This window comes from Castor canadensis, chromosome 6 (genome assembly GCF_047511655.1).
Source record: "Castor canadensis chromosome 6, mCasCan1.hap1v2, whole genome shotgun sequence".
NCBI lineage: Eukaryota > Metazoa > Chordata > Mammalia > Rodentia > Castoridae > Castor > Castor canadensis.
The window spans coordinates 3,703,518-3,728,881 of record NC_133391.1 but is presented as its reverse complement, the minus strand read 5'-3'; the positions used below and the strand labels follow the sequence as shown (position 1 = coordinate 3,728,881).

The 25,364-nt window shown below is 43.6% G+C and overlaps 1 protein-coding gene across 2 annotated transcripts; it reads left to right on the top strand.

Annotated features, from left to right (window-relative positions):
* The first annotated feature begins 1,143 nt into the window (after nt 1-1,143).
* Rac1 (Rac family small GTPase 1) lies at nt 1,144-23,475 on the top strand. 2 transcript variants are annotated; one of them, XM_074075508.1, is made up of 7 exons: nt 1,144-1,409; nt 9,920-9,991; nt 13,061-13,178; nt 18,887-18,943; nt 20,586-20,648; nt 21,342-21,501; nt 21,838-23,475. In XM_074075508.1, the coding sequence occupies exons 1-7, from the start codon at nt 1,375-1,377 to the stop codon at nt 21,966-21,968; spliced, it is 636 nt and encodes a 211-aa protein (XP_073931609.1). In that variant the 5' UTR covers nt 1,144-1,374; the 3' UTR covers nt 21,969-23,475. The 2 variants fall into 2 exon arrangements, with proteins under 2 accessions (XP_073931609.1, XP_020029478.1); XM_020173889.2 differs by lacking the exon at nt 18,887-18,943 and having other exon boundaries at nt 1,149-1,409.
* The last annotated feature ends 1,889 nt before the right edge of the window (nt 23,476-25,364 follow it).

Sequence of the window (25,364 nt, the reverse complement as noted above, 5' to 3'; positions counted from 1 at the left end):
AAACAAAACCAAAAAAACCCAAAGCCATTCTATTTCCTGTTTCCTCAAGATCTGGTGTTTTCTCTTTGGAAGCTGGTAGGATCTTATCTGTTCACAATATGCTTTGGTTTCGTAAAAAAGGCCTCTGGGGTGGCTCTATTTTCATTCACTGAACTGTTTGGTACTTTCCAAATCTTTAAGTGAACTCCTGTCCTTCAAGTCCGGGAAATTTCCTGGAGGTCTTCCTCATTTGCTTTTTCTTTCTTCTTTTTCTCTTGTAGGTTATTTTTAGGATGGTTGGGCTTCCTGGTTTTCTAACATTGTTTCCTGTCTTCCATCTATCCTTATCTTTTTTAGGAGCCTTCTGAGAGATTTCCACAGCTTGATATCTCAACTTTTCTATTGAGTTTTTAATTTCTGGTAGGTTGCTTTTAATTTCCAAGAATTAAAAAAAAAATGCACATATGGAATTATCACAATGAAATCCCCTCATTTTTAATGTAATTAAAAATAAAATCTTTTGGGTGGGATGTAGGTCAGTGGTTGAATTTCCAGCATCACAAAATAAAATTTTGATTTTTTTAAAATAATTTTTTGTTTATCTTTTTCTATGTTTTTTCTAATATAATCTCTTTCTTATTCATGGATGAATTATATTCTCTTATCTGAAAATATCCAATAAAAGAAGGCATTTCTCTCTCCCTGTCCTGTTTCTTTCCGCCCAATTTACTTATTTTGATAATTTTTAATGGTAGAATGTATGGTTTTTCTCATCCTTATAGTTTTAGATTCTGAGTTTTCTAGAAGGATCTTTATGTCATGGCGTTAACTTATAGCTATCACATAAAAAGGACAATAAAAGGAGGGGGATCAACGTCCTTCCTCCGTCCTGGGCAAGAGTTAACGAGGCACCATTTCCGGAACCCGAAAACCTTTCGACGCCCAAACCCCGGCCGCACCCATACCGCGATAGCGCACAAAGATGGCGGCCTCCCCGCCCCGCCCCGCGGCTCGAGCCGAGCGCTTCCGAGGGCTCCCGAGTGTTCCCGAACGCTCCAGAAGTCCCCAGGAACCCAGGGAGCCGCGCGCGCGGGCGGGAGCGGCCCCACCCGCAGCCTGGGAGTAGCGGCGCCGGCGCGAGGAGGGGAGGGGGGGAAGGGAGGCCGGATGTGAGTGGAGCGGCCATTTCCTGTTTCTCTGCAGTTTCCCTCAGCTTTGGGTGGTGGCTGCTGCTGGCCTTCGGCTTCCAGTCCGTGGAGGGCTAGGCGGCGTGGACAGCGGTCCTAGCACCCCGCGCCCTGCCGCCCGCACCCTTTTGCCCTCCGTTTCCCGCGCCCGCTACTTCCGTCTCAGCGCCCGGCCGCCGCCGCCGCCGCGGCCCAGCGAGCGGCCCAGATGCAGGCCATAAAGTGTGTGGTGGTGGGAGACGGGTGAGTGAGTGTGCGGCCGGATCGGGTCGGGTCGAGTCGGACCGGGCCAGGGGCGGGCGGCCGGGACTCGGGGCCCAGGCAGGCCAGCGAAGCCGCGGGCTCTCGTAGGCCGCGCACCCCGCCTTCCCGAGGGGCTCGGGGCTCCCACCGTCCTGCGGCCCTGGTTCCGGCTCTTTTTTGGTGGCGGTGGGGGGGGGGGCTCCGAGCGGCCGGAGGGAAAAGTGAACTCCACCCTCCCGCTTTCTTCCCGGGCCGGACGCGCCCTGGTTGGCACGTAGATGAGGCGGACTAAGCAGATTTTTTGCCTTTATTTTTGGAAAAAAGGTTTTTGCGTGAATCTCTCGAGCCTCTTGAGAGCTGGGGCAAGTAACGGTGGGTAGTTAGGTTGGTCCTATTCGATGCATGTTTGCATGGGCCACTTGGATGACCCAAAATTTAGGTGCGACCCGGTTGCTTTCAGTTGTATTAGGCTCACTTAGAGGATCCTAATAATGATCGTTTTTGCCCTTTGCATGGAGAAAGTTACTGAAATGTTAGCTGGAAGGAGTCGGATTTGAAAGAGAATGTTCTTTGAACACGGTGTGGTCACTTAAAAAAAAAACAAAAACGAGGAAAAAGAACCCGGAGTTAGCCTTCGCTTAATGCATTAGGTATGGATGTCGCAGAACTGGCTCCTTGGGACTCAAGGCGTTTCTTTTCATTACTGTCCGTGCTGGTTCCAGGCTCTGGAGGAAGACAAGACTGGTCTTATGCAGTTTTTTTTTTTTTTTTTCCTTCCATAGGAACAAGAATGTCAGTGTAATCCGAGCAAAATTGCGAGTCTCAGCATTGTATGTGTAGGTTAGTGGGAGAATTGCTAACAGTTTCATCAAACTCAGAATGCAACTGGCTCATTTTCAAGTTGAGTCCAAGGAGGAGTTCTTGGTATCGCTGTTCTCTTTGGATGAATTTTCTCTATGTCTGTCATTAGGACTGGTTCTGGTTTTCTGTCTCTAAACGGATTTATAGGTTTTCAGTTTATTTACATAAGTCTACATTAGCCATTGGGATTCATTTCTGTAGCTAGATGAGATGCAAGGCAGGTGACTGATTTTTCTAACATTTTTTGTGAAGGTTATATATGGCTAAAAATTGTCAGTTTCATTTATTTAGGAATATGTGTACTGCTTTCTTTAATTTTCTTTCTTTTTTTTTTTGAGTGGGTGGACTGGAGTTTGAATTCAGGGCTTCGCACTTGCAAAGCAGGTACTCTATGGCTTGAGTCGCACCTCCAGTCCATTTTGCTCTGGTTATTTTGGAGATGGGGTCTTGAGAACTGTTGGCCCAGTCTGGCCTCCAACTTTAATCCTTCTGTCTTAGCCTCCCAAGTAGCTGGGATTAGAGGTGTAAGTCACCATCGACCAGGTTCTTTAACCTTTTTAAAAGAAAGCTTTATTTTATCGCTTGAAAAAAGTTCAGTTAATTGGTTTGATAGTGAAATCAGTGGATTAGTTTAAATGAAGTTTTGATCTTTTTGTAGCATCACATCTCAGAAACATTTAAAAGTTATCTCAGCTCCCTTTAAAGGTTAAAAATGCTGGGGATATGAAGTAATACACACTAGTTTTTAAAAAAATTAAAATCGCTGCTAATTCAGTACCAAACCACAGTATGTAATATTTGAAAACTTGCAAGACTAAAATGTAAGTACAACAGATACATTTATTTAATTAGAACACTTAGTACTAACATCGCAACACGAACAATTATTATTTTTATTTCATGTATTTTTCACAGTGCTGGGAATTGAACGCAGGGCCTCTGCAAGTGCTCTACCACTGAGCTACACCCAGAGCCTGGTATGGTTGTCTTTTCTAGTCAAATACTTTTTGAATGCCTGCTGTGGGATTTGGATCCTCCCTTCAAGTCCTCCACCCACCACTTAACTTACTGGGTAACCTTGAGCACATACGTCACTCATCCCCAGAGAGGTGCCTCAAGGGAAAGTTAAACAGGACTAAACAGATGCTGCTATTGAGAGGCTTGTGGGTGCCTAGCCCTTGCTGAGTGCTCAGTAAGTACTGGCTATCATTGTTACTGAGTGCTCAGTAAGTACTGGCTATCATTGTTACTGAGTGCTCAGTAAGTACTGGCTATCATTGTTACCGTTTTCATTTTTTGCTGTGTTGGGGATCAAACCCAGGACTTCACATGCTGCGTGTTAGGCACCTGCTCTATCACTGAGCTCCACCCCCAGTCCCTACTACTAGTACTGTTACTGCTGCTTCTGTTACAGGGAGGTATGTGAGAGAGAATTAACGTAAAAGCACAGTTCCTGGCCTTGTGTTTTTCAGTCTTTTTAATACTGAATTTGACATTGATGTTGAATAGAGCTGAATAATACTGTAAGTGAAATGTATCTCTTCAAAAAGCTTAAGCTGCATTACTTAAGGGATGATTTATAACAAACATTACTTTAGTAAAAAGTCTAGATATTTCTTCATACCAAAATATTTTGCTGCTTTTAATCAAATAAATGGTGTTTCTGATGCTACAGATGGATTGTTCTCTTTACTCAGAAATTGTCAAATCTATAAGCATTGGTCTAATTGGCTTTTTTTTTGTTTTTTTTGGTGGTGGTGCTGGGGTTTGAACTTGGGGCTTTGTGCTTGTAAGGCAGCACTCTACCTCTTGAACCACCCCTCCAGCTAGCATTGGCCTAAATTTTATGGGACTAAAAGCTACTTAACATGGAATTTCAAACACTAAGGATAGTGTAAGCAGTAAACACTGAGAGTCCACAAATTGTACATTTTCTTATTTAAAAAGATCTTTAAGAATTATAGTTGTGGGCTGGAGGTGTGGCTCAAGTAGAGTGCCTGCTTGGCAAGTAAGAAGGCTTGAGTTCAAACACCAGTCCCACTAAAAACAAAAAAAAATTATAGTTGTAAAATATGTCATAGTCATATTGTATTAGGGTCAGCCTGTTCCATTCTGGTGGATTATTTTCTAAGTACCAGTCTTACTGGCATTGAGTACAATATGTGAGATAAGACTTAATTTTTTAAATTCTAAAATACTCTTGAAAACAGGGTTTGTATCTTTTATTTGGTAAGCCTCTTGTCTCAAGATTGTCTCTACTTAGGTAAGACAGCATTTACACATTCAAAGCAACTTTTTAATTATATTTTATTATTTATTTTTGGTGCTGACAGCATGTGTTGAACCACACTGAGTTACACCCTCTGCCAACATTTATTTATTTATTTATGCATGCAGTACCGGGGTTTGAACTCAGGGCCTACACCTTGAGTCACTCCACCAGCCCTTTTTTGTGAAGGATTTTTTTGAGATAGTGTCTCTTGAACTATTTGCCCTGGCTATCTTTGAACCTTGATCCTCCTGAACTCTGCCTACTGAGTAGCTAGGATTATAGGTGTGAGCGACCAGCACCTGTTTATGGCAGGGTCTCACTACGTTGTCCTGGCATGCCTTGAACGGGAGATCCTCCAGATTCTGGCTCAGCCAGAGTGTTTGGCTTACAGGCACCCGGCCAACTTTTTAAAATAGTGTTGTTTTAGCTTTGGTTGACCAGAAGTGAATGACTTGAAGTCCTAGTTTCACTCTACACCGAACGGTGTCCTGCTTTGGCTACTGATCTACCCAGCACAGTGTCTGAGGCACTGCCATGAGGAGCTTTTTAGTTGGTTGTGATAAGTGACTCCTGTGACATCACCCTCACAGAAATGTACATTTACTTCACTTCATTGGGCTGAGATGGTGTGATCCACGGATTTGTTCAGGCTCTTCATAAATTGTCTTTGTGTGTTTTATACTTGTGACATGGGCTTCTGCATTTATTTGTGACCTATTACAAAGGTCTTTGAATGCTGCACTGGCTTCTGACTTTCCATTTAGTGTGTGACTGATCTTGCTCGGTAAAATTATACATAATGCTCTTTTAACAGAATTTTTAAATGGTAGGATGGGAGATGTAGCTCAGTGGTAGAGTGCTTGATTTTTAGCAAGTGCAAGGTCTTGGTTTGATTTCCAGCAAATAAACAAAATTTAAGTGCCAGTTTTAGTAAAAGTTTGGGAGTGGGTTAAGTGGAGGACTGTCCAGAATCCAGTTTCAGAAGCCTTCGGTCCATCCTTTATAAGGGTCTGTCTTTAATATCGCCTGATGTTTATTATTTCCTACTTTTTACCTTTCCATCAACAGGTAGCTTTATTTTCTAATTGTAGTCTTCCCAGAGAGGATAGTTTTAAATCAGGAATCCTGTTACCAGTGCAGTTGCCATACGTCATCAGAAGGTCTTATTTTTCCATCATCATACTAATATAAAGAAACTCAAATATAGAAAAGTTGTGTAGTCCACACCCAAATACTCACCACCTAGAATCCACCATCAACCTTTGCTCTGGCATTACCGCATTGCCAGGGGATTTAATAGAGGGGTTAAATTTGAAGGAGGATGGTGTGCGGCTAGCTATAAATTTGTATTTTTGATTTTTGACTCTGATTCCTATCTCCTACACCACAGTTGGAATTAGTGGATTCTGGAGGGGTGGTCTGGAATAAAGCCTGCTTCACACTTCAACTCTATTGTATGTAGCAGCATTTTTTTTTTTTTTTTTGTGGTAGTGGGGCCTATACCTTGAGCCACTCCACCAGCCCTTTATCGTGGTGGGGTGTTTTTTTTTTTTTTGAGATAAGGTCTGGAAAACCCTTTGCCCAGGCTGGCCTCAAACCTCCATTCTCCTGATACCTGCCTCCTGAGTAGCTAGGATTATAGATGTGAACCACTGGCACCCGGCACTGACATACTGTCTTCATAGGTATATATTTGTTGAAGGCCTACGGCTATAGAATCCTCATAGCTTATTTCTCAGTGTAAATTGAGAACCTTCATTCAAGTTTTCATTTATCCAGGAAGTTAGTATATATAGATACTTAATTCGTATTTCCACTACATCTTACCAACTTGTTCTTAAATCTGTGTACTTTTAGACAGCATTTCGTGCTCTGTAGTTTGGTTATAATTGTCATTGGGAGAGTCTGGTTTTTCTGTCCTAAGATAATTTATCTTAAAAGGCCGTGCAAAAAGTGTTTTATGCTTCTTGGGTTCCTTCTCCCCTGCCTCTTTCTGGGGATTGAACCCAGGGCCTTACACTTGCTAGGCAGGCACTCTTCCACTTGAGCCACTCCACCAGCCCTTCATTTTTTTTTTTAAATGTGAGGAAATTGCTAGTGTTTTAAGATTACTGATTATATATGCTTTTAAGATTTGGTTTTTAGATTTCAGGAAGCAATACTGGAGTTGGCCAAAAAACAAAACTAATGAAAAGTTCTGTTAATGGAAAAGTAAACCTAGGAACATTACTTGTTACTCTTGGTTGTATCTACAGGATAGGGCGTGGGAAGCACAGATAGGTTAAAGAAATTGTAATGTCATGAGCTGGGGGAAAGTCCAACAGAGAACTGACAGGAGCTGTCTTCTGGTGTACTCATGCTCATTTTGTAGAGTTAGAGTATTTTTTAAGGATTGAAAAGAGGTTGCAGAGTTGAATATATAAAATTAGAAATTCCAAAGCAAATAGTAACTTCCAGAAATTCAGCAGCATCACTCTTCACTGTGACTGAATCCGGCTTCCATTACCCGTGTGTACATTCTTCATGTTTCTTTGCGTGGTGTAGACGGTGACCTTGGCCTTGAGAGTTGGCTTATACTGTGTCTTTACAAGGAATGAATGAGTATGCTAATGAAAGGGAAATAATCCTTTTATTTTCGTTAATATATTTTAGAAAGAAACTTAATGAAAGGCAGGACATGTACTTAAAAAGTCAGAATTCTCTATAATCATGTTCATTCTTAAAGCACATAGATTTGTAGCAAATAATGCTTGCTAATAAGTTTTCAGATAATTTTTGATCATGCCGGTACCTTGCATTCCTTCACAAAAGAAAAAAAAAAAAAGTCTTCAGAAGATGCCCTGGTTGAAGATACAGTGCAGGAAAGGGAATATTTGAACATTTTAGACCCAGCTGATAATATTTACAGTAATGGCTTTGTTCCTTGTATACATAGAAGAGACAGAAGACAGGATTCTAAGAGAAGTGCTCTAGACACTTTGTTTTATCAAAACCTTGTATTTTCTTAACATCAAGTGGCAAGACTTGTTAATGCTTTCTACATGACATTTGTCATTCTGATAAAGGGTTTATCATGGCCTTTGATATCACATTCTTGGCCAAGCCTTGCTTGATTGGCTCTTGTCTAAGTGGCCCCACCCTCCTGGCCCCCTTCTTGGTCCTGACTACCATGGTTGCTTGTTCTCCTGCTTCCAGTCCCACCTTTCCCAGTCTTCCCACAGTGCATTCAGAGGCCTCTTGTAAAATCTAATGCTTTCCTGGCAACCTGAAGCTTTCTGTAGCTTCCCAAGTAGAATCTGGCCCATGTCGTTAACGAGAAGATATGACAGCCTCTTCAAATTCCCTTTTCCCACCAGTTACATGTGTTTCAGTTATACTGATCTGCTTTCAGCACATGCGTCCCATGTGCTGTTGATTTTTGTCCCTCCTTCTCCCCATTCCCTGTAAGTCTTAACATAGCTGCAGCCTGCTCTAACCTCCCCCAAGACCAGGAGTGATCTTTTATGAAACACTTCCAGAGCATCTTTAATAATACTTTTACACGTGTGATTTTACACAATGATTGCATTCTTCACTTTTCAGTTTAACAGCTGCGTATACTCCATGAAGTCTTGCTCATTACAGGATCTTTAGCAACTAGTACCTTGCATAGCACACACTTTGTACAAATTGAACTTGAGGACTGGGTGGTAGATCTCAAGGCCCTGAGTTCAGTCTCTACTACTTCAAAAAGAAAAATGAAATGGAATTAATGTTCACAGTAGTTTGGTAAAGGAGGTGGTAGTTTTGCATCCATTTTGTGTGAGAAATTGAGGCATATGAGGAAGCTGAGACTTGCCAAAATGTAAAAAAAAAAAGCAAATGAGAAAGAGGTGGCCTCTGACTGCAAATCTTAGGCTCTTGCTCATACAGCTTTATTTTGACATTCTAAGCCTTTCACAAAATGTATGTCCAATGAGTCATTTTTGTTTACAAAGCCTTTAGGAATTGGAAGTTACCTCCTGATGATGTAATGTTTGACTGTGAGGTCTCAGGGGTGGAAAGTTCCAACTTTTGTTAAGCCCTTAATGTTATGAGTAAAACAAGTACTGGCAAGACTAAGTGGGCCTGTAACCTGCTTTTGTTGAGACATTCTCCTCTCAGTTTAAGAGTGAGGGAAAAAGAAAAACACTTTGCGTTCTTGATGGCGAATACTTGTAGTCCCTGAGAGTGAACAGCAAAATCTGACAAATCAACCCAGCGTGTCATCTTAACCTTGGTAAACCAGTGGAAGACAGCAGGGAGCTGGCTTATTACAGCCAGCATTTGGTGAATGGAGCACCCAGGAGGCCAAGGACTCGGAAGCCCTTGAAGTCCACCATGAATGCTGTGAAATATGGACACTTAGGTCTTTTGGGTTGTTTTTTTTTTTTTTGGGGGGGGGGAGGGCTACAGTCCTGTGGATACATCCCAGGGCCCAGTGCATGCTAGGTAAGCGCTCTGCTCTTGAGTGACAGCCCCAAGCCAATATAGACACTTGTTTTTTTTTCCCTTACAAATGGTGCATTGCTCTTTAATTTTTAGGAATATTCTCCGGAAAACTTAGGAGTGGTTGGGAGACTTTGAACTCCCACTCTGACTTCTGCCTGATGGCACACTGGTAATGCAGTCTGCACCTGTTACCAGCCATGCAGGCCGTGCACGCTGTGCACCTCTGTTCTCCTTTGCTTTCTCTTTGTGGCTGTGTGGGAAGTTTACTCCACCATCTCTGAGCCATTAATTAATGTCTAGAACATACTTTGTTAACTTCTGCTTTGAAAACTTGTGGTAACTTGAAATTGGGGGCAGATGCATTGGTGTGAGAAGTCGTGTGGTGGGTGATTGACTAAGCACTCCAGTAAGAGCACAGTCATGACCGATTGTCAGAGGGGAAGGTGATAGCAGGATGATGGGGGTTAGGGCCGTGCAGCTTAGAGGCAGCATATAGTCAGTACTTAAGTAAAAACACAAGTTGCAGAGGCAAGCTGTTTGCACGGTAATATTAGTCAGAATACTTTGAAGGTTGCTCTTCACACTGTTGGCTGAAAGACTTCTATGAATGTTCACAAAAGAGACTTGAAGTTTGAAACTGTTCCTCGACTTTTGATGCTCATGCCACCTATGCTAATAGAATCAGATGGCTCCCAAATCTGTCCGAGAAATTCTAGATTGTTTACTTTGAATTTCAGTTTTAAAATTTATGTGTAGTGTTAAAATGAATGTTAAAGAAACTGATGGTTTACTCTTAAGAATGTGGTATGTACAGTTCTTGGAGTCTCTAGAAGTTATTGTCACACTGTAATGAAAGCTAGGATTCTGTTCACGTTGACTAAGCGGCTTTTTCTTTCTCTTCTTTCAGAGCTGTAGGTAAAACTTGCCTACTGATCAGTTACACCACCAATGCGTTTCCTGGAGAATACATCCCCACCGTGTAAGTATCGTCACCTGACTTCAGAGTTACTTGTCTCTTGTATGTGTTTCTGACTCCTTTGGCTGTGTGTTTTACTAAGAAATCCTTCTTAATCCTTACATGAACTGGTATTTGTTTTCCTCTCAGACATGGATTGGAATCAAATTGTAAGGTATTTGGGGTGTTAAAAAAATCCTTAAGTCAACTTAATACAGTTTTTTTATACCAAGTTAAACTAATCACGAAGTGTAGAGGCTGGATAGTATAAGAAAACCAGAGCTTAGTGGGGCGCCAGTGGCTCATGCCTTTAATCCCAGCTACTCAGGAGACAGAGATCAGGAGGATCATGGTTCAAAGCCAGCCTAGTCAAATCGTTTGAGAGACACCCCTCCCCCCCCAAATCTTGAAAATAATTAACACAAAAAGTGCTGGTGGAGTGGTTCAAGGTGTAGGCCCTAAGTTCAAGTCCCACTACTGCAAAGAAACAAAACAAAACAAAAACCAAACCAGTGCTTGCTAAAAGCCCAATAAAATTCAGCCAGAGACAGTTTTTGCCAGTGTGAGTGTTTCCCGTGAATTAGACTGGGAACTAGAGCATGAGTATTACATTAGGTTTTCATTGGCTTTTTCTGACAAGTCATCCTTTGGTTCCCTGTAACAAAGAATTGCAGGGCGATAGAGTTGACACCATGGGCTGCTGGGCTATTTGTTCCCTGTAGGCAGCAAAGGTGGGTGGAGAAGGAGAGGTGCTTTTCTGATGATGGTTACCAGGGAGCCTTGGGAGTCAAGCCACATAACCATTGCCCTGTGGCTGCAGTGAGTTCTGTCCTCTCTGTCTTCATGTCTGTATCCTGTGCTGCCCAGGTGAACGGAGAGGAACCTTGTCAAGTCCTGCCTTGTGCAAGCACAGCACACTCACTGGATGCTCTGTGGAGTGATGTGCATTTTAGAAAATCAGTAGAAGCATTTGCCATTGCCCTGCGTTTATGCAGGTGCCTCTATCTACATGTGTAGATTGAGCTTAAACCATTAATGCTTGTTGATTTTAAAGAACTGTAAATGATTATATGATTATACTACAGGTCACTTGGGTCTTGTTTGGTTGTTTTTTTTTTTTTGCATTGCAAACAGTGCTGTGTTAAAAGTCAGTTGTGCCGAATCAAAACAGAGTGGGACTTTTAAATTTTGGTAGGTACAGGTTGAACATCCCTAATGAGAAAATTTGAAATCCAGAATGTTCCAAATTCTGAATCTTTTGAGCACTGACATGATGCCTCAAGGAGAAAACTCCATGCCATGAAACTTTGTTTCATGCACAAAATTATCTAAAATAGCATAAAATTATCTCCAGAATTATGTGTAGTAAGCTATATGATACCTCATTCCGTACATAATGATATTCCAAAATCTGAAAAAAACCCAAAGTTTGAAACACTTCTGGTTCTACCCATTTTGGGTAAGGGGTACTCAGCTTCTATTCCCAACACCCATCCAAAAGACTGTCACTTTTCTGGCTGTGACTGTTGTGGCCCTTTGATGCAGACAGAAGTTACCTCCTCATTTATATTTCTGATCGTTAGTGAGGTGTAAAGTCTTGAATTTCACTATTTGTAGTTTCCTTTGAGTTGTCTGTCAAAATCTTTTGCTTATTTTCCTATTGAAATTTTTACATACTGATGGAACTTCTTATAAATAAAAAAAAATGGTATTCCCTTCTATCTGTCTCTGGTTTGTCTTTAAACTTCAGTACGGTTTCTTCTTCGGTTTAGAGTTTAACATTTTTATGTAAATAATGCTATCTCTCCCACCCCAGAGTTCTATTGTGCTTCGGAAGGACATTCCTACTTCATGAAGCAAGAACAGTCTCTTCCAGGTTTTTATGCTGAAGTTTTTATATTCAGTTCATTTTTGGTAGAGTATGAGGCAAGCATCTGATTCTTTTTCTCTAGGGAGGGAACACCACTTACTGAATAATCTGTCCTTTCCCCGTGGAGGCAGAATTACCACATTCATCAAGGCTTTTTTTTTTTTTCTTTTATTCATATGTGCATACAATGTTTGGGTTATTTCTCCCTTGTTTTTGTTTTTTGAGATGGGTCTGGCTCTGTAGCCCAGGCTGGCCTCAAACTCTGTCCTCCTGCTTTAGCCTCTATAGGGCTGGGATTAGCAGGAATGTACCATCATGCCTGACTAAACCTTTTCTTTCTTTTTTTTTTTTTTTTTTTTTCTTTCTTTTGTTAAACTTTTTCTTTATGAAGCTAGTTTGGTCATAAAATTTCATAAATCACATTGGAACCTTATGTCTTGACTGTCCTCACAGTATTATAACTCTGCAGCTTTAGTGTCACAAGTACATAAAAATTAATCTTTGACTTTTATCTTAAAGATTGGTATATTAAGGTAGTTGCCTTAGTTTAAATTGCCATGCTTTTTTAAGATTTTTATTTCTAGTTAACCCCTCAATGACAGGAGCATTTGGAGAATGTCAGCCTTATTTCCTCTTGTCAGTCTGGGCATTTCTCAATTGCTTTTTCCTATAGCTAACTAATGGACGTGTAGCAACTTGAAGTCTTTGAAAGCTTTATGGGTGGCTTCTAAAAGCAGGTGTGTTTTGTGTCACCACTGCACTTGGGGTGCAGGCAGTGTGAATAAGACTGCCCAATACCACCCTATGCTCAGGCATGCCTTCTGGAAAATGAATAAAATAGGAACTTGGGAAACTCCAGGTGGGATTTGAAAGAGGGACTAATCCCACACTGTATTTTCCTAGGGAGAAAAAAAATCTCTTGTTAAAGGCAAAGATTGATTTATTTTTCCATTGCAGACAGTAGTTTGTTTCACTTAAATTTAGTAGCTTGTTCTTTGGTTCCCAGGCATTTTTCTTTCTCAAGTTGTGCTCCTGGCTGGTTGCTTCAGCCTGCTGCCTTCTCACCCCAGGCTCTCCTCTGGCTTCAGGGGCACTTCCTGGCCTGGCAGCTTCCCGGTCTTGGTCTGTTCCTCTGCCTTTGCAGCACACCTCCTCTTGGTTGATGCTGGGACAGTAACTTTGGTCCCATGTCTGTGACTAACCATTCTGATTCCATTCTGCAGCTTTGATAACTATTCTGCCAATGTTATGGTAGATGGAAAACCAGTGAATCTGGGCCTGTGGGATACAGCTGGACAAGAAGATTACGACAGACTACGCCCCCTCTCCTATCCGCAAACAGTAAGGATCACAACTGAGTTTTAATGCGTTTCTTAGAATATACAGTTTTTGTGAATGTGTAATTAATGTCACCAAGAGCTGTAAACCAGTTTTTAACAGTAGTTTGAAGATGGCTTGCTTTGAGGTGGTTTTGCCCTCAGAATCAAATTAAACAGTTAACATTAGGGTTTCTTTAAACTTGAGTTAGTAATTATTCTTTTCTGTGAAGCACAGAATTCTGTGGCTTCAGTATCTAAGTCTTTTAAGTGTAGATTGAGGCTTCAGTTTTGTAAACTGTCCTCTGTGTCCAGTCAGAAGAAAATGTAGATGAGTTTTGCTTCTGTATGAGACAAGTAAGGATTGGTCACTTCCGAAGGCTCATTAGATCAGTAGTTGTCCAGAAGGGTGGGTGTTCAGAGACAGCGGGATGATTAGAAGCCTGTTTCTTTAAATAGCAGCTAGTTATCATAGGTATGTCATTTTGTTTCTCTTTTTTTTTTTTTCTTGTGGTACTGGGGCTTGAACTCAGTCAGCGCCTACATCTACCAGCTCTTTATTGTGAAGGTTTTTTTCGACATAGGGTCTTCCGAACTATTTGCCTGGGTTGGCTTTGGACCTTGATCCTCCTGATCTCTGCCTCCTGAATAGCTGGGATTACAGGCATGAGCCACTAGCGCACTGCTTGTATGTCATTTTCTTATCTTTATACATATGTCTTCTTTTTAAAAAGTGTATTTTAGGGCTGGGAGCTGTGGGAGAGTACTTCCCTAGCATGCCCAAGGCTCTGAGTTCAGTCCCCAGAACTGAAAGATGTAGGATTGGTGGCAGAGCACATTTCCTGGGTTCAGACCTTGCCCTCCCATCTACTAGCTGTGCAGCCCTAAGCAGTTTTCATGGGTCTGGTGCTGCCTTGTCTGCTCCTAGGATTGGAAGAGTTACTGAAGCACACGCAGCACAGTCCCCAGCATACTGCATACATTCTAGCCTTAGCTGCTGTTCACATTCGTCTTCATTTTTTTTTTTTTTGTTTGGTGGAACTGGGGTTTGAACTCAGGGTTTCATACTTGCAAAGCAGGCACTCTGCTGCTTGAGCCACTCCTCCAGGCCATTTCCCTCTGGTTATTTTAGAGATGGAGGTCTCAAGAACTGTTTGTTCAGGCTGGCCATGAACTGTGATCCTCCTGATCTCTGCCTCCCAATTAGCTAGAACTACATGTGTGAGCCACTGGTGCTTTTAATTCTTGTTGAAGACTTTAGTAGTCTAGAAGCGCCTCAGTTCCAAGTTCTGCTTAGATGAGCAGAAAAGTTGCTGCAACCAGCGTTGGCTGTGGATCCTGGTAGGCTCAGGGAAATGGCTTTGAGCCCTGACTGGTGGGGCAACCTTCATCTACTCATGCTTCACTTTGCCTTACCAGGTGGTATGAGTGACAGTAATCAGCTCCACTCTACCATAGTCTTGCTTTTGTATTTTCTATGGAACTTTCACCTTATTGAGAGTTGCACACTTTTGAATGCATCTTTCCCTGCCAGCCATCACTGCCATGTACATTTCGCTTCTTGCTGGAAGTGTTGTCACATGCAGTCTCTTTGGTCTGTAGAAAGCTCATGTCTTTTGGTTGAACTTTAGTTAGCAGTGCTAAATAGACACCAGAGCTACAATATGGGAGACTCGGGTTGGGTGGTTTCTCAATTTATCTTCAGCTGAGAATTAACTGATAAAGTATTTAAAATCAGCCCATAATCACCAAATTAAAATTCTTTTACTATCTTGGGAGATTGTCCTATACCCAGGAGTATTGGATAATTTCAGATTTTAAGTGAATTTCAGAACACAGTGATTGGTACAGTAGGAGTCTTCAACCCACCGGATACATCTGGATAAATCTGGAAGGGTGTGGTATCACTTCTGAGAAATCATAGCCACCTACTGTGACTCAGAGGGTACAGTGAAGGGTGAGGCCATTTTCTCTAAGGGAGTCATTCTGTAAGTCAAAGGTGACTTGGCAGTTGTCCCACTCTGTGTGCTGAGGAGCACAGATAAATACTTCGGACTCTCTCAGATTGAATGAAGCTGTAGGATGTGAGGCCTGAAATCAGCATGGGTGTGTCCTCATGGGTTAACGACTTAAACTTCTTAGTTTATCTATGTATGGTGGTGGATTGTTTCCCTATAAAATACCTGAGTAGCAAGAAGGAAGCAAGTCATGACTGTGGGTGACTGTAGTATACCATGTCCCCATACTGGGGAGGAGAAGTGGGGTGCTTAAGGAGCAGAAAGGGGAAAGCACCCGGCTGGCAGTTAAAGGCATGCCTCCCTGGACTCCTTGGGGTTAAGAAAGTTTATTTTGGCAGTTAAGGGGCAGGTCCCAAATGCTCAGATACTGGGGCCACACTGTCCTACCTAGAGGAGTGGGCCTGGTTCTTATAGACTGGCACCTTTCTTGGTCTCTTGTTGACAAAGGAGAAACTTGTGAACTCTGTGCTGAGGGACCGGGGTCTCCAATTTGGGCTTTTGTACTTCAGGCTTGTTTATGTGGCTTATTCAAGACTGTGCTCAGACCCGCTTCCGAAGGGTAGACAGAAGAGTTCTTGTTTGGGGTGCCCGAAAAAGAGCTGTTAACTTCTTGTGGTCATTTAGTTGCAGCATCTTTCTCTCTTGGGTAGTTCTGTGTGACCAAGTTAAATCAGTTGAAACTATTGGTTTCTGTTTTATTCTCCAAAAATTGTGGGCAGGTAGTGATCATTTTCAGCTGAAATTGCCCTTTAAGTTTTAATTTTTTCAAATTAAGCCATCCATAGGGCTTGTCTATCCTTCAGTAAGTTCTCTTCGTTTTCCCTTGACAGTGGGTTTTTTTTTTTTTGGGTCTTGCAATTTTGGGGTTTGAACTGAGGGCCTCGGATTTGCTAGGCAGGTGCTCTACCAATAGAGCCATTGTCCAGCCCAACAGTGTTTTGTAAGCTCTGTGTGCTCATCTTTGGTTGGTTGCTCAAAATGAAGGTGGAGCAGTGTGATTTCAAGCCCAGCATCTTAATGGCCCAAGGCTTGTGCTCTGTGGTGTCTGTCCAGACAACAGTCTGTGTGCTGAGATGCTGGGCCTTGGTTCAGGTAGGCCAGGACCCCAGCATGTTGTGCCATTGTTTTCTCATCTTCATTGTGTGCCAACTGGAAGGTTTTTAAACTCTGGGCTAGACTGCTGTGTCACTGAATAAGAAGAGAACCACACTGGTGAGCTGACAGTTCTGATTTTCAGAAGGCTTCAGTGTTGTTACATTAGCTGTTAGAAGTGTCAGTGTCCTCCAGCCAGAGGTACTAGGAACACACCTGTAGTTAAAAAGAATTGGGTTTAATACTCTTTGCCATGAGGGACATGCTCCTAGGGCTGTTGTGTGATTGGGTGGGAGGTGAGTTTCAAAATAGGACAGGTTTGCTCTGCGTGAATACTCTGTGAAGCAGAGTACTCTGGGATTGCAGTTTAGGAATTCTTATCTGGAAGGTGAAGGAATGAAGACAGGCTAAAGTTATTGGTAATGAAGTGACTGCACAGCCAGGTGCCAGTGTCTCACACCTGTAATCCCAGCTACTCAGGAGGCAGAGATCAGGAGGATCACAGTTAGAAGCCAGCCCAGGCAAATAAGTGGAGAGACCCTATCTCAAATAGAAAAAGGGCTAGTGGAGTGGCTCAAGTGGGAGAGCACCTTCCTAGCAAGCATGAGGTCCTGAGTTTAAACCCCCGTACCACCAAAAACCACCAAAACAAAAAGAGGTGACTGCTTGTGCTGGATGGGGTAGAGTACAGATAGTCTTTGTAGTTTGCACGGCAACTTTGTGTTCATTTGTGCTTAGAGAATATGATGAAATGGTCTTTTACGTTTTATTTACTTTTGATTCTGTTTCAGCATGGTCACATGCAGGCGGGTCTGATGTCTGTGCTCTGAAGTCTGTTCAGCACGTACACCTTGATGGTAGTGAAGTGGTGGTAACAGGCTTGTTCCCGGATACCAGGGGTGCCTTTTTTTCTCAGCTGGTTTTCTTAGAAGAACCTCACTGGTGACATGTGTCCAGCTTTTTTTAGTTCTGCCTGTTCTCTGCCATGTATAGTAGGCACACCCTGATCCTTTTCCCTGTGCATAAGAGGCCTAATTAAAAAAAAAGAAATCCAGCCCTGAAAATAAGCAAGCAGGTAGAAAGCAGTTTGAAAAGAATAAAACGAAAGAAATGACGATGTTTTTGAAGTGCTGATGTTTCAGCCATCTATACCTCTGCTCAGTCTCACTCCACTAAAAGTGACCCGCCGTGTGACTGCACTGCTGGCAGACAGGGGCAGAAGGTCCGACTGCTCTGGCTGTACTTTTGATCAGTGAGGAGGAAGTGGCTTGTGACAAACTCACTGAAGACTCATTATGGTCATGAAGGGTACATCGGGCATCTGGTCTGGTTAGAAATGTCTTAGTGATCTGAGGAAAAGTAGTGTTCCAGTCTACAGGAAAGATGGCCCATTGACACTCCAATGACCTGTGAGAAAGCCAGAGAGACCTGGAAGGGAGATAGGGGTTCTTGGGGAGTGCTCACTGAGTGTGACAAGGACAGGGAGGAACAGACTCCTAGCCAAGGTGGGCTAGCATGCCTCATGTGGGGTGGTGTCAGGAAAGCGAAGTTGGAGGAAATGATGGCAGAAAACAAGCATCAGAAGTACAGGCATGTTTTGTGAAAGCTATATTTAGGCCGGGGGAAGAAAGAGGAACAAGGAAGGAACAGGCAGATGGCGTAATGCTCACACAGGGTGGGAGGTGGAGCTGTGTTAACTCCTGGCCATGTCTGTTCTCCATCAAAAAAATGTCCTTCAAAATTCAAGAGTTGGATATTTGGAAGTCATGTGCTTGAGGTTGCTTTCAGTGAGTCTATATCATAAGAAAGATTTGGCCTGGTATCATATCTTAAAAGATAGCCCGCAGGTTGAATGAACCTGAGTAGTCATGGAAACGAACTACGAATTACAAATCAGAGAAGCTTGAGTGAGATGAAGTTAATTCCTCATCTGCTTTTGTCTTAGAAGAATTTCAGGGTTCTGTGTTGGGAGAGTGGTCTGCTGATTTTTATTTTGACAAAGAAATGAAAGTGTTGTGAAGAACACTGGAAATGTCACTTCTTAGTCTTGTCACTAAGGGGTGGCCTCACCAAATCTGTAAAGGGGCTGGAGGCCCTAAGTTTGAATAACACTGTTCGTGTCAGTAATTCCCAGTTTGTAAATCCAAACTAGACTCCAGAACCAGGAGGAAGATGGAAACAGTTCCTGGTAGGAGACTTGATGCTTGGACAGCATGGTCTTGCTACCTACCGTCAGGGCCCGCAGTGTTCTGGGACAGCCTCCGGTGTGGCTTACAGGAAGTGCCCTCTCAGGAAGCACCCTTTGAAGATGTGTCTGTTGTGGTAGCACATGAGCAGGTTTTTATGATCAGGGACACTGAACATCTCCAGCTTCTGTGTGCTACCTTCTGGCAAGTGCTGCCATAGGAAGAAGCAGTGCCGTTGTTACTTGCCTGACTTCACCATTGCTGAATTGCCAGCTCTCATGGAGTGATGGTGGCATTTGGCATTGAGGATGTGTTAGGTCATTCTATGCTTTTGGAATTCTTGGGAGGGTTGAGCAGGATTGTAACAGGAAGTAACAGGTTACTGATTGTGTTTTCCTCATTTGTACTGAACTCACACAGTTCTCATGCGTTACTAGGTCGGAGACTCGTATGGTAAGGATATAACCTCCAGGGGCAAAGACAAGCCGATTGCCGTATGTAAGACTTTGAATCGACTTCAGTCTCCAGCTCTGTCTGTTCTTTCGTCTCACTAGTTTGCCTAGGAATCTTACTGAGCCTCAAGTTCCTTGAGTGTTTGTATTTCATTCACTCAAGGTGTGGGGTATGGCTTGATGAAATCGCTCTCATTGGAGTGTGACAGTGTACCTGCCAGCTTGATTGAAGCAGTTCATGAACTGCTTGCTCCCTTCTCCCAAGTGACAGGAGGGGCTAGTGGAGACCCTCCGCACACGTGTGGACAATCCACCTGGAGTTGCTGTGGGTGGCTGTGCTGAGCCGGGGCAGGACTAACCTTGCTGCCAGGCCTTCTGTCTGTGCTGTGGTGTTCCTGTGGTTGCTGTCTGGGCGGCTGTACAGTGCTGGTGAGCTAACCCAACTGTGCTTTGAGAGGGTTCGGATCAACTTGGATCTGGGAAGCCTTGTGATTCCTGGACACGCTTGTGCATGCGCCAGCATTTAAACAATGTCATTGTAAAAGGCTATTGTGTGTGATGTTTCTTTCCTTTCCAGGTACAAGATGCCAGCTGGATGGTTGAAAACACCAGCTGGCTTGGGAATTTCGTGCACTTCACAGAGTAGCATGCTAGTCTTTTGTAGTGATGTTTTATAAGCCTGTCATTTTAGCTGGACAATGATGGCTCACACTTGTAATCCCAGCTACTCAGGATCAGGAGGAACAAAGTTCAAACCCAGCCCAGGCAAATATTTCAAGAGACCCTATCTTGACAAACCCATCACAAAAAAACAGGGCTGGCAGAGTGGCTCAAGTGGTGGTAGAGCGCCTGCCTAGCAAGCGTGGGGCCCTGAGTTCAAACCCCAGTGCTGCAAAACAAAAAACACTCTTGGGCATTTTTTGTACAGGTGAATACTTGCTTGACTTTTACTTTGTGCACAGTATCAGATAGGAAGAAAAATATTTACCAGACTTTTTTCTCCAAGTGTGTATTCTGCATTGCTGTTCCTTTGCACCTACACTTTAGGCACAGCTGCAATATGGGCAAAGTTCTCCAGAGGCCCTGGTTGTACTTGAGAAGCTGTGACAGTGCCAGGGTGGTTGTCATCCAGGAAGGTGTCACTTCCACACTGAGCTCCTCAGGGAGGGGGAAGAAGGGGCAGGCAGCAAATGCTTGAGCCCTCCCTTTGTGCCAGGGACTTAGAAGCAGTGTAAGTGGAGCTGGTGATGAGCTGAACATGCAAGGAGAGAGCTTAGTGAAAGGCATATCGCTTGTAGACAAGGGTTGTTTGACTGCTTCTGGGAGGCCGAGAGCCGTGTTGTATAAAGTGTTGGAACACCACATCAGAGCTGTGGCTCTCCTGTAGCACGCGGAGAGCTGCGTGTGCTGGAAGAGGCGTCCCAGGGGTTGGACCTGATGCTTCCAGCATGCTTCTTCCTCTCCTCCTCACAAGTCACTGGCTGCTTGATCCGCTGCTTCTGGTTTGGGAGCCGACTGGCAGCCGGCTGGAGGGACGAATGGGAGCAAGCGTGTGACATCAGCTGCTGTACCAGCGGGCACACAACACACACGCCTGTGACTTTCTGAGCAGCATTGAGAAAGCACAGTGTGTCCATCATTTTAGGTCTTCCTCTGAGTGTTTCTCTGTGTTTGCTTTTTGCAGGATGTATTCTTAATTTGCTTTTCCCTTGTGAGTCCTGCATCATTTGAAAATGTCCGTGCAAAGGTGAGTGGGGATTAAAAAATACAGTTACACAGTGTGTAACTATACTCTCAGAAATACTAAAATATGAAGTGCCATTTACTGCTAGGGATTTTCAGTCATTTCTTTTGGTTTTAGTAGTTTTACTACTTAGGTATATAGTCAGTTTTTAAGTATATGGCTTTAGGATATAGACTTACAGCTTTGGGTCTCATTTAGAGCAACATGCATTTGGGGGTTGGTCTGGTGACCAGTTCTTTCCACTCTGGTGTCTTTCATTGACTTAGTGAAAACGAGTGAGAGCCCTGTTGTGGAGGTCTGGGACATCTTCAGTAGGGACAGTGGTGGCAGAGCTGAGACTTCCCTAAGTGGTCTGCCCTGAAATGATGATGAATTTTTGAGATGGCCTAAGACTTGGACTTGTTTTCTCCAGAATAAAGTGGTTTCCTTTTGGGATACTTTCCATGCTTCCCTCTTCCTCTCCCCCATCCCTTTCCTTCCTCCTGTTTTGTGTCAGCAGAGCTTGTTCTGTATTTCCTTTGTCTTGGAGTCCTGGCTAGCTGGGATGCTCCTTATGGGCCTTTATGGCTTGCAGGGAAGGTGACACGCGTGAGGCTCTGGGGCTGGCTCTTTGCTGTTCGGCACCTGCTGCGGGTAACGTAGACAAAGGCGACTACGTGGAGGAGTGGTACAGTCTTGTTCCTTTCCTAAATCTAGTGGTATCCGGAAGTGCGACACCATTGTCCCAACACCCCCATCATCCTTGTGGGAACGAAACTTGATCTTAGGGATGATAAAGACACGATCGAGAAGCTGAAGGAGAAGAAGCTGACTCCCATCACCTACCCTCAGGGGCTAGCCATGGCTAAGGAGATTGGTATGAAGCCTGTTTGTTTTTTCTTTTCCTTTTTGGGTGAATGCTAGGAAATCCTGTATTTCTCAATATCTGCTGTCTAGTGGCGGAGACTGGAGTCCAATCTGGGCACTTTAGCGTGCTTCTCCAGCATGGGGTCCGGCTTGCTTTGGGGGAAGCAGCTAAGCCAGGCCCTTCTGGGGCATGGCGTCAGTGTTTGGGAGGTGGCAGAGCCGAGACTTCGGGCAAAGTTGTGAGGGGTGGGCAAAGGTGTGAGGTCTGGGGGAGCTGCCTCTTGCTGGTGTTCTGATCAGAAGAGAGTTGGTCAAGTATCAGTTGCTGTGTGGCCGTTCCTTACAGGTGCTGTAAAATACCTGGAGTGCTCTGCTCTCACACAGCGAGGTCTCAAGACAGTGTTTGATGAAGCTATCCGAGCAGTTCTCTGCCCACCACCCGTCAAGAAGAGGAAGAGAAAATGCCTGCTGTTGTAAATGTCCCTCGTTCCTCATTCTTGGTCCTGTCCCTTGGAATCTTTGTACGCTTTGCTCAAAAAAAAGTGGAGCCTTCGCACTCAATGCCAAGTTTTTGTTACAGATTAATTTTTCCATAAAACCATTTTGAACCAATCAGTAATTTTAAGGTTTTGTTTTAAATGTAAAAGCTCAAACTCCGTTCTATTAAAATTTACCCCTAAAATGACAAACCTTCTTAAAGCCTTATTTTTCAAAAGCCCCTATTCTTACTCAGATTAAGAGTTGCCAAAATACCTTCTGAACTTAAGTTGTGTTGTGCTGAGAACACTAAGCACGAAACTGCTGAAAGACCCTTCCTTGTCTTTACGAAGACTGCAGCTCCTGGCGGCAGGAGGCGAGCACTGTCCGGGTAATTTTCAGAGGTGTGGAGCAGCTGGCCTCCTTGACGAAATGTTGCCATGTAACTCGGCAGTAACTTCCCGGCCTGCCCAGCCGGTGCTCATTACCTAACTGTACTGTATGTCATGCTGGGAAGAGTACAGCTTGGCCCTTTGGATCACTCTTTTCAATTTTGTAGTGAGTTTTTTTTTTTTAATCACTTGCCTGGCCTTTGTGGAGGATTTGAACACGGAACTCATTCCGCATTTCCTCTAATGAAGTGTTCTGTTCCTAGTCGTGGGTGAGCTGGGTGGAGTCATAAACACGACGTGATCAGAGGATGAAGACAGTATTTTGACAAAATGTGGAGATCAATTTACACTACATTGTATAATGGAATAATTCAACTGAATAAAAGTGTCACGGGTAAAGGTTTTTAAAGGTTAATTTCTGTCAATTGCAGTAGATGCTGAAGAAAGGTTGGCGTAATCAGTGTCTTTTCTCAAGCTTTTCCTTTTTCCTACACGTCCCAAATTGGGTGTTTAATTAACTCACCTTGAACTGGTCACTCCCATAGTTGCTAACTTAGTAAGCTTTTCTTAGCGAACCCCTTCCTAATGAGCAATATGCCTCTCTTGTACTATAAAATCTTTCTGATAATGCATTAGAAGTTTTTTTTTGTAGATTGGTAAAAGTGCACTCCTGTTTTCACATTATTCAAGCTACTAAGTGCTTTCCTTAGTTTTCTAGTAACAGCGTAAAAATGATGTGTTGCAGCTTTACGGTTTTTAAAATATTTTAGATATTCTCAAACTACAAACCTTCCTAACACCACTGTATTGCCAGATCACCAACACTGTCATGTGACTAATGCTGGCCCTCTCCACCTCACACGCACAGACACGCTTCCGTTGTGGCTTTGCCTAACAATGTCCCTTTGGGTCTGTGAGGTTCTGTCAACTGCTAGTGCTAACCATGTTCTGTACAACCTAACTCACTGGCAAGAACAGTGTTGGACCTCTCAACCACTAGAACCAAGTTTTTAAATTGACAGTTGCAGAATTGTGGAGTGTTTTTACATTGATCTTTTGCTAATGCAGTTAGCGGTATGTTTTGCATGTATGACTTAATAAATCCTTGAATCACACGACTGGTCATACTTGAGTCTTTGAGAGCTGTGAGCCAGCTCCCGGTGTATGTGCTCTGTTTGCCTCATTGAATCCTGCATTGTTGGAGATGTTCATTTCCACACTGCAGGGACGAGCAGGGAGTGCCACCTCCAGGGACAAGGCGGGCAAGTCCTCGGCCACACAGCATGGTGGGGTGGGGATGTAGTTCGTGTTTGGGCCTATCCTCTTGTTGCGAGATGCTCACGTGGCGGTATCCATGCTGGGTGTGTGCATCTGCTGGAGTGTGTGCACCCCTGCTCCCCCTCCCCCCCCAGTGCATTGCTGAGAGCCTTGGGTTGTGTTCAGGGGTAGGGGCAGGGTAGACAAGGTGACCTTGAGATCCTTTCTGGACCCTGAACTTGTTCTGTACAAAGTGGTTTGTTAGAATCAGTTTTCTTGCCAGGTGCTGGTGACTCACACCTGTAATCCCAGCTACTCAGGAGGATCTCAGGTCGAAGCCAGCCTGGGCAAATAGTTCTTGAGACCTTATCTCAAAAAAAAAAAAAAAAAAAAAAGGATGGTGAGTGGCTTAAGGTGTAGGCCCTGAGTTCATGCCCCAGTATTGGGGGGAAAAAAAAATCAGTTTTCCTTAATCCTTGTGTTTTTAAGTCTTTATTACCTAAGGTAAATAAGCAGGTTAAAACACAGGTATTTTTGGCAGAGACCTTATCTGAAAAGTGAAAAGAACTAGGTGGCATGGGTCAAGTGGTACGGTGCTTACCTAGGATGTGCGAGACCCTTGAGTTCAGACTTAAAAAAAAAAAAAAAAAAACCCGTTTTTTTTTTTTTTTGCAGTACTAGAGATTGAACTCTAGCACTTGAGCCACACTCCAGTCCAAAATCAGAAGCACTCCTTAAAGTGTTACAAAAACAGCAATCCACCCCCCAGAAGCAACAATTCCAGTGTAATTTGTGATGTTTTCCTCCTCTTGTGTAAATTTTATGCTTCTCTTGCTAGTTGACTTTCTCAGCCATTGGTTACCCCATTTCAGTGACATCCTCTGTGCAGTGAGTGGTCAGCATCTGTGATGGCCGTGGGTTGCAGTGGCGTGCCTTTCCTGCACCTCTCGTTTCTCTGGGCTCATGCTTGACTTGCTTAGTTTTGGGTGTACTTACTAATAATTCAGCTGAACATCCATCTGGTGCCTAAATCTTAAAAGGTACTATTACCTTTCACTTTCCTAAGCCTCAGAATCACCCGACCGACTTCTCACGAGTTTGCATTTTACTTCTGCACTCCAAACTCATGATTTGCTTGCTTCAGTTTGATGATCTTCTTGGTTTTCTGAAAATGGGAAGTTAAGCTTTTGAGCACTTCCATCTTTGAGGACACCTCTCTCCTATGTGACATTGGCTGCATCTAGCCAGCTGAAGACACTTCTTCCATTGCACGAAGACACGCTTTGTTTGTAACGCTGAGGTTTCCTTTTGTCCTCCAGGTCCTGGCTTTTTTTTTTTCCCCATTAGCTGTGCTCTGCACTTGATGGGCTCTTTGCATCTGGAAATGCAGTCTCCATTCTCTGTTCTTTCTAGAACTGTCGTATCTGACCTCATGGAATGCTTTCTTTAGCTCATGTTTTCACTTCTCAGGTGTTCTCTTCACTCTACTTGTCAGCCTCTTGGGAGTTTTGTGGTTGCTCCAGGAGCAACGGGAATCATTTGGAGCTTGTGCTCGCGTGCCTTTGCGGCTGTGGGTCTCGTTCCTCCTGTGCCTGATGGGTTGTGCTTAAGGCCCAGGTTGAAAACCGCACCAGGGAGGTGCAGGAATTGTGTTTAGAGGGAACCTTGCAGCTCGTGTAGCACAGGCTGGCCCTGAACTACTCCTGAGCACTGGGGTTACAGGTTTGGCCACCTAGGCTTGGATCCC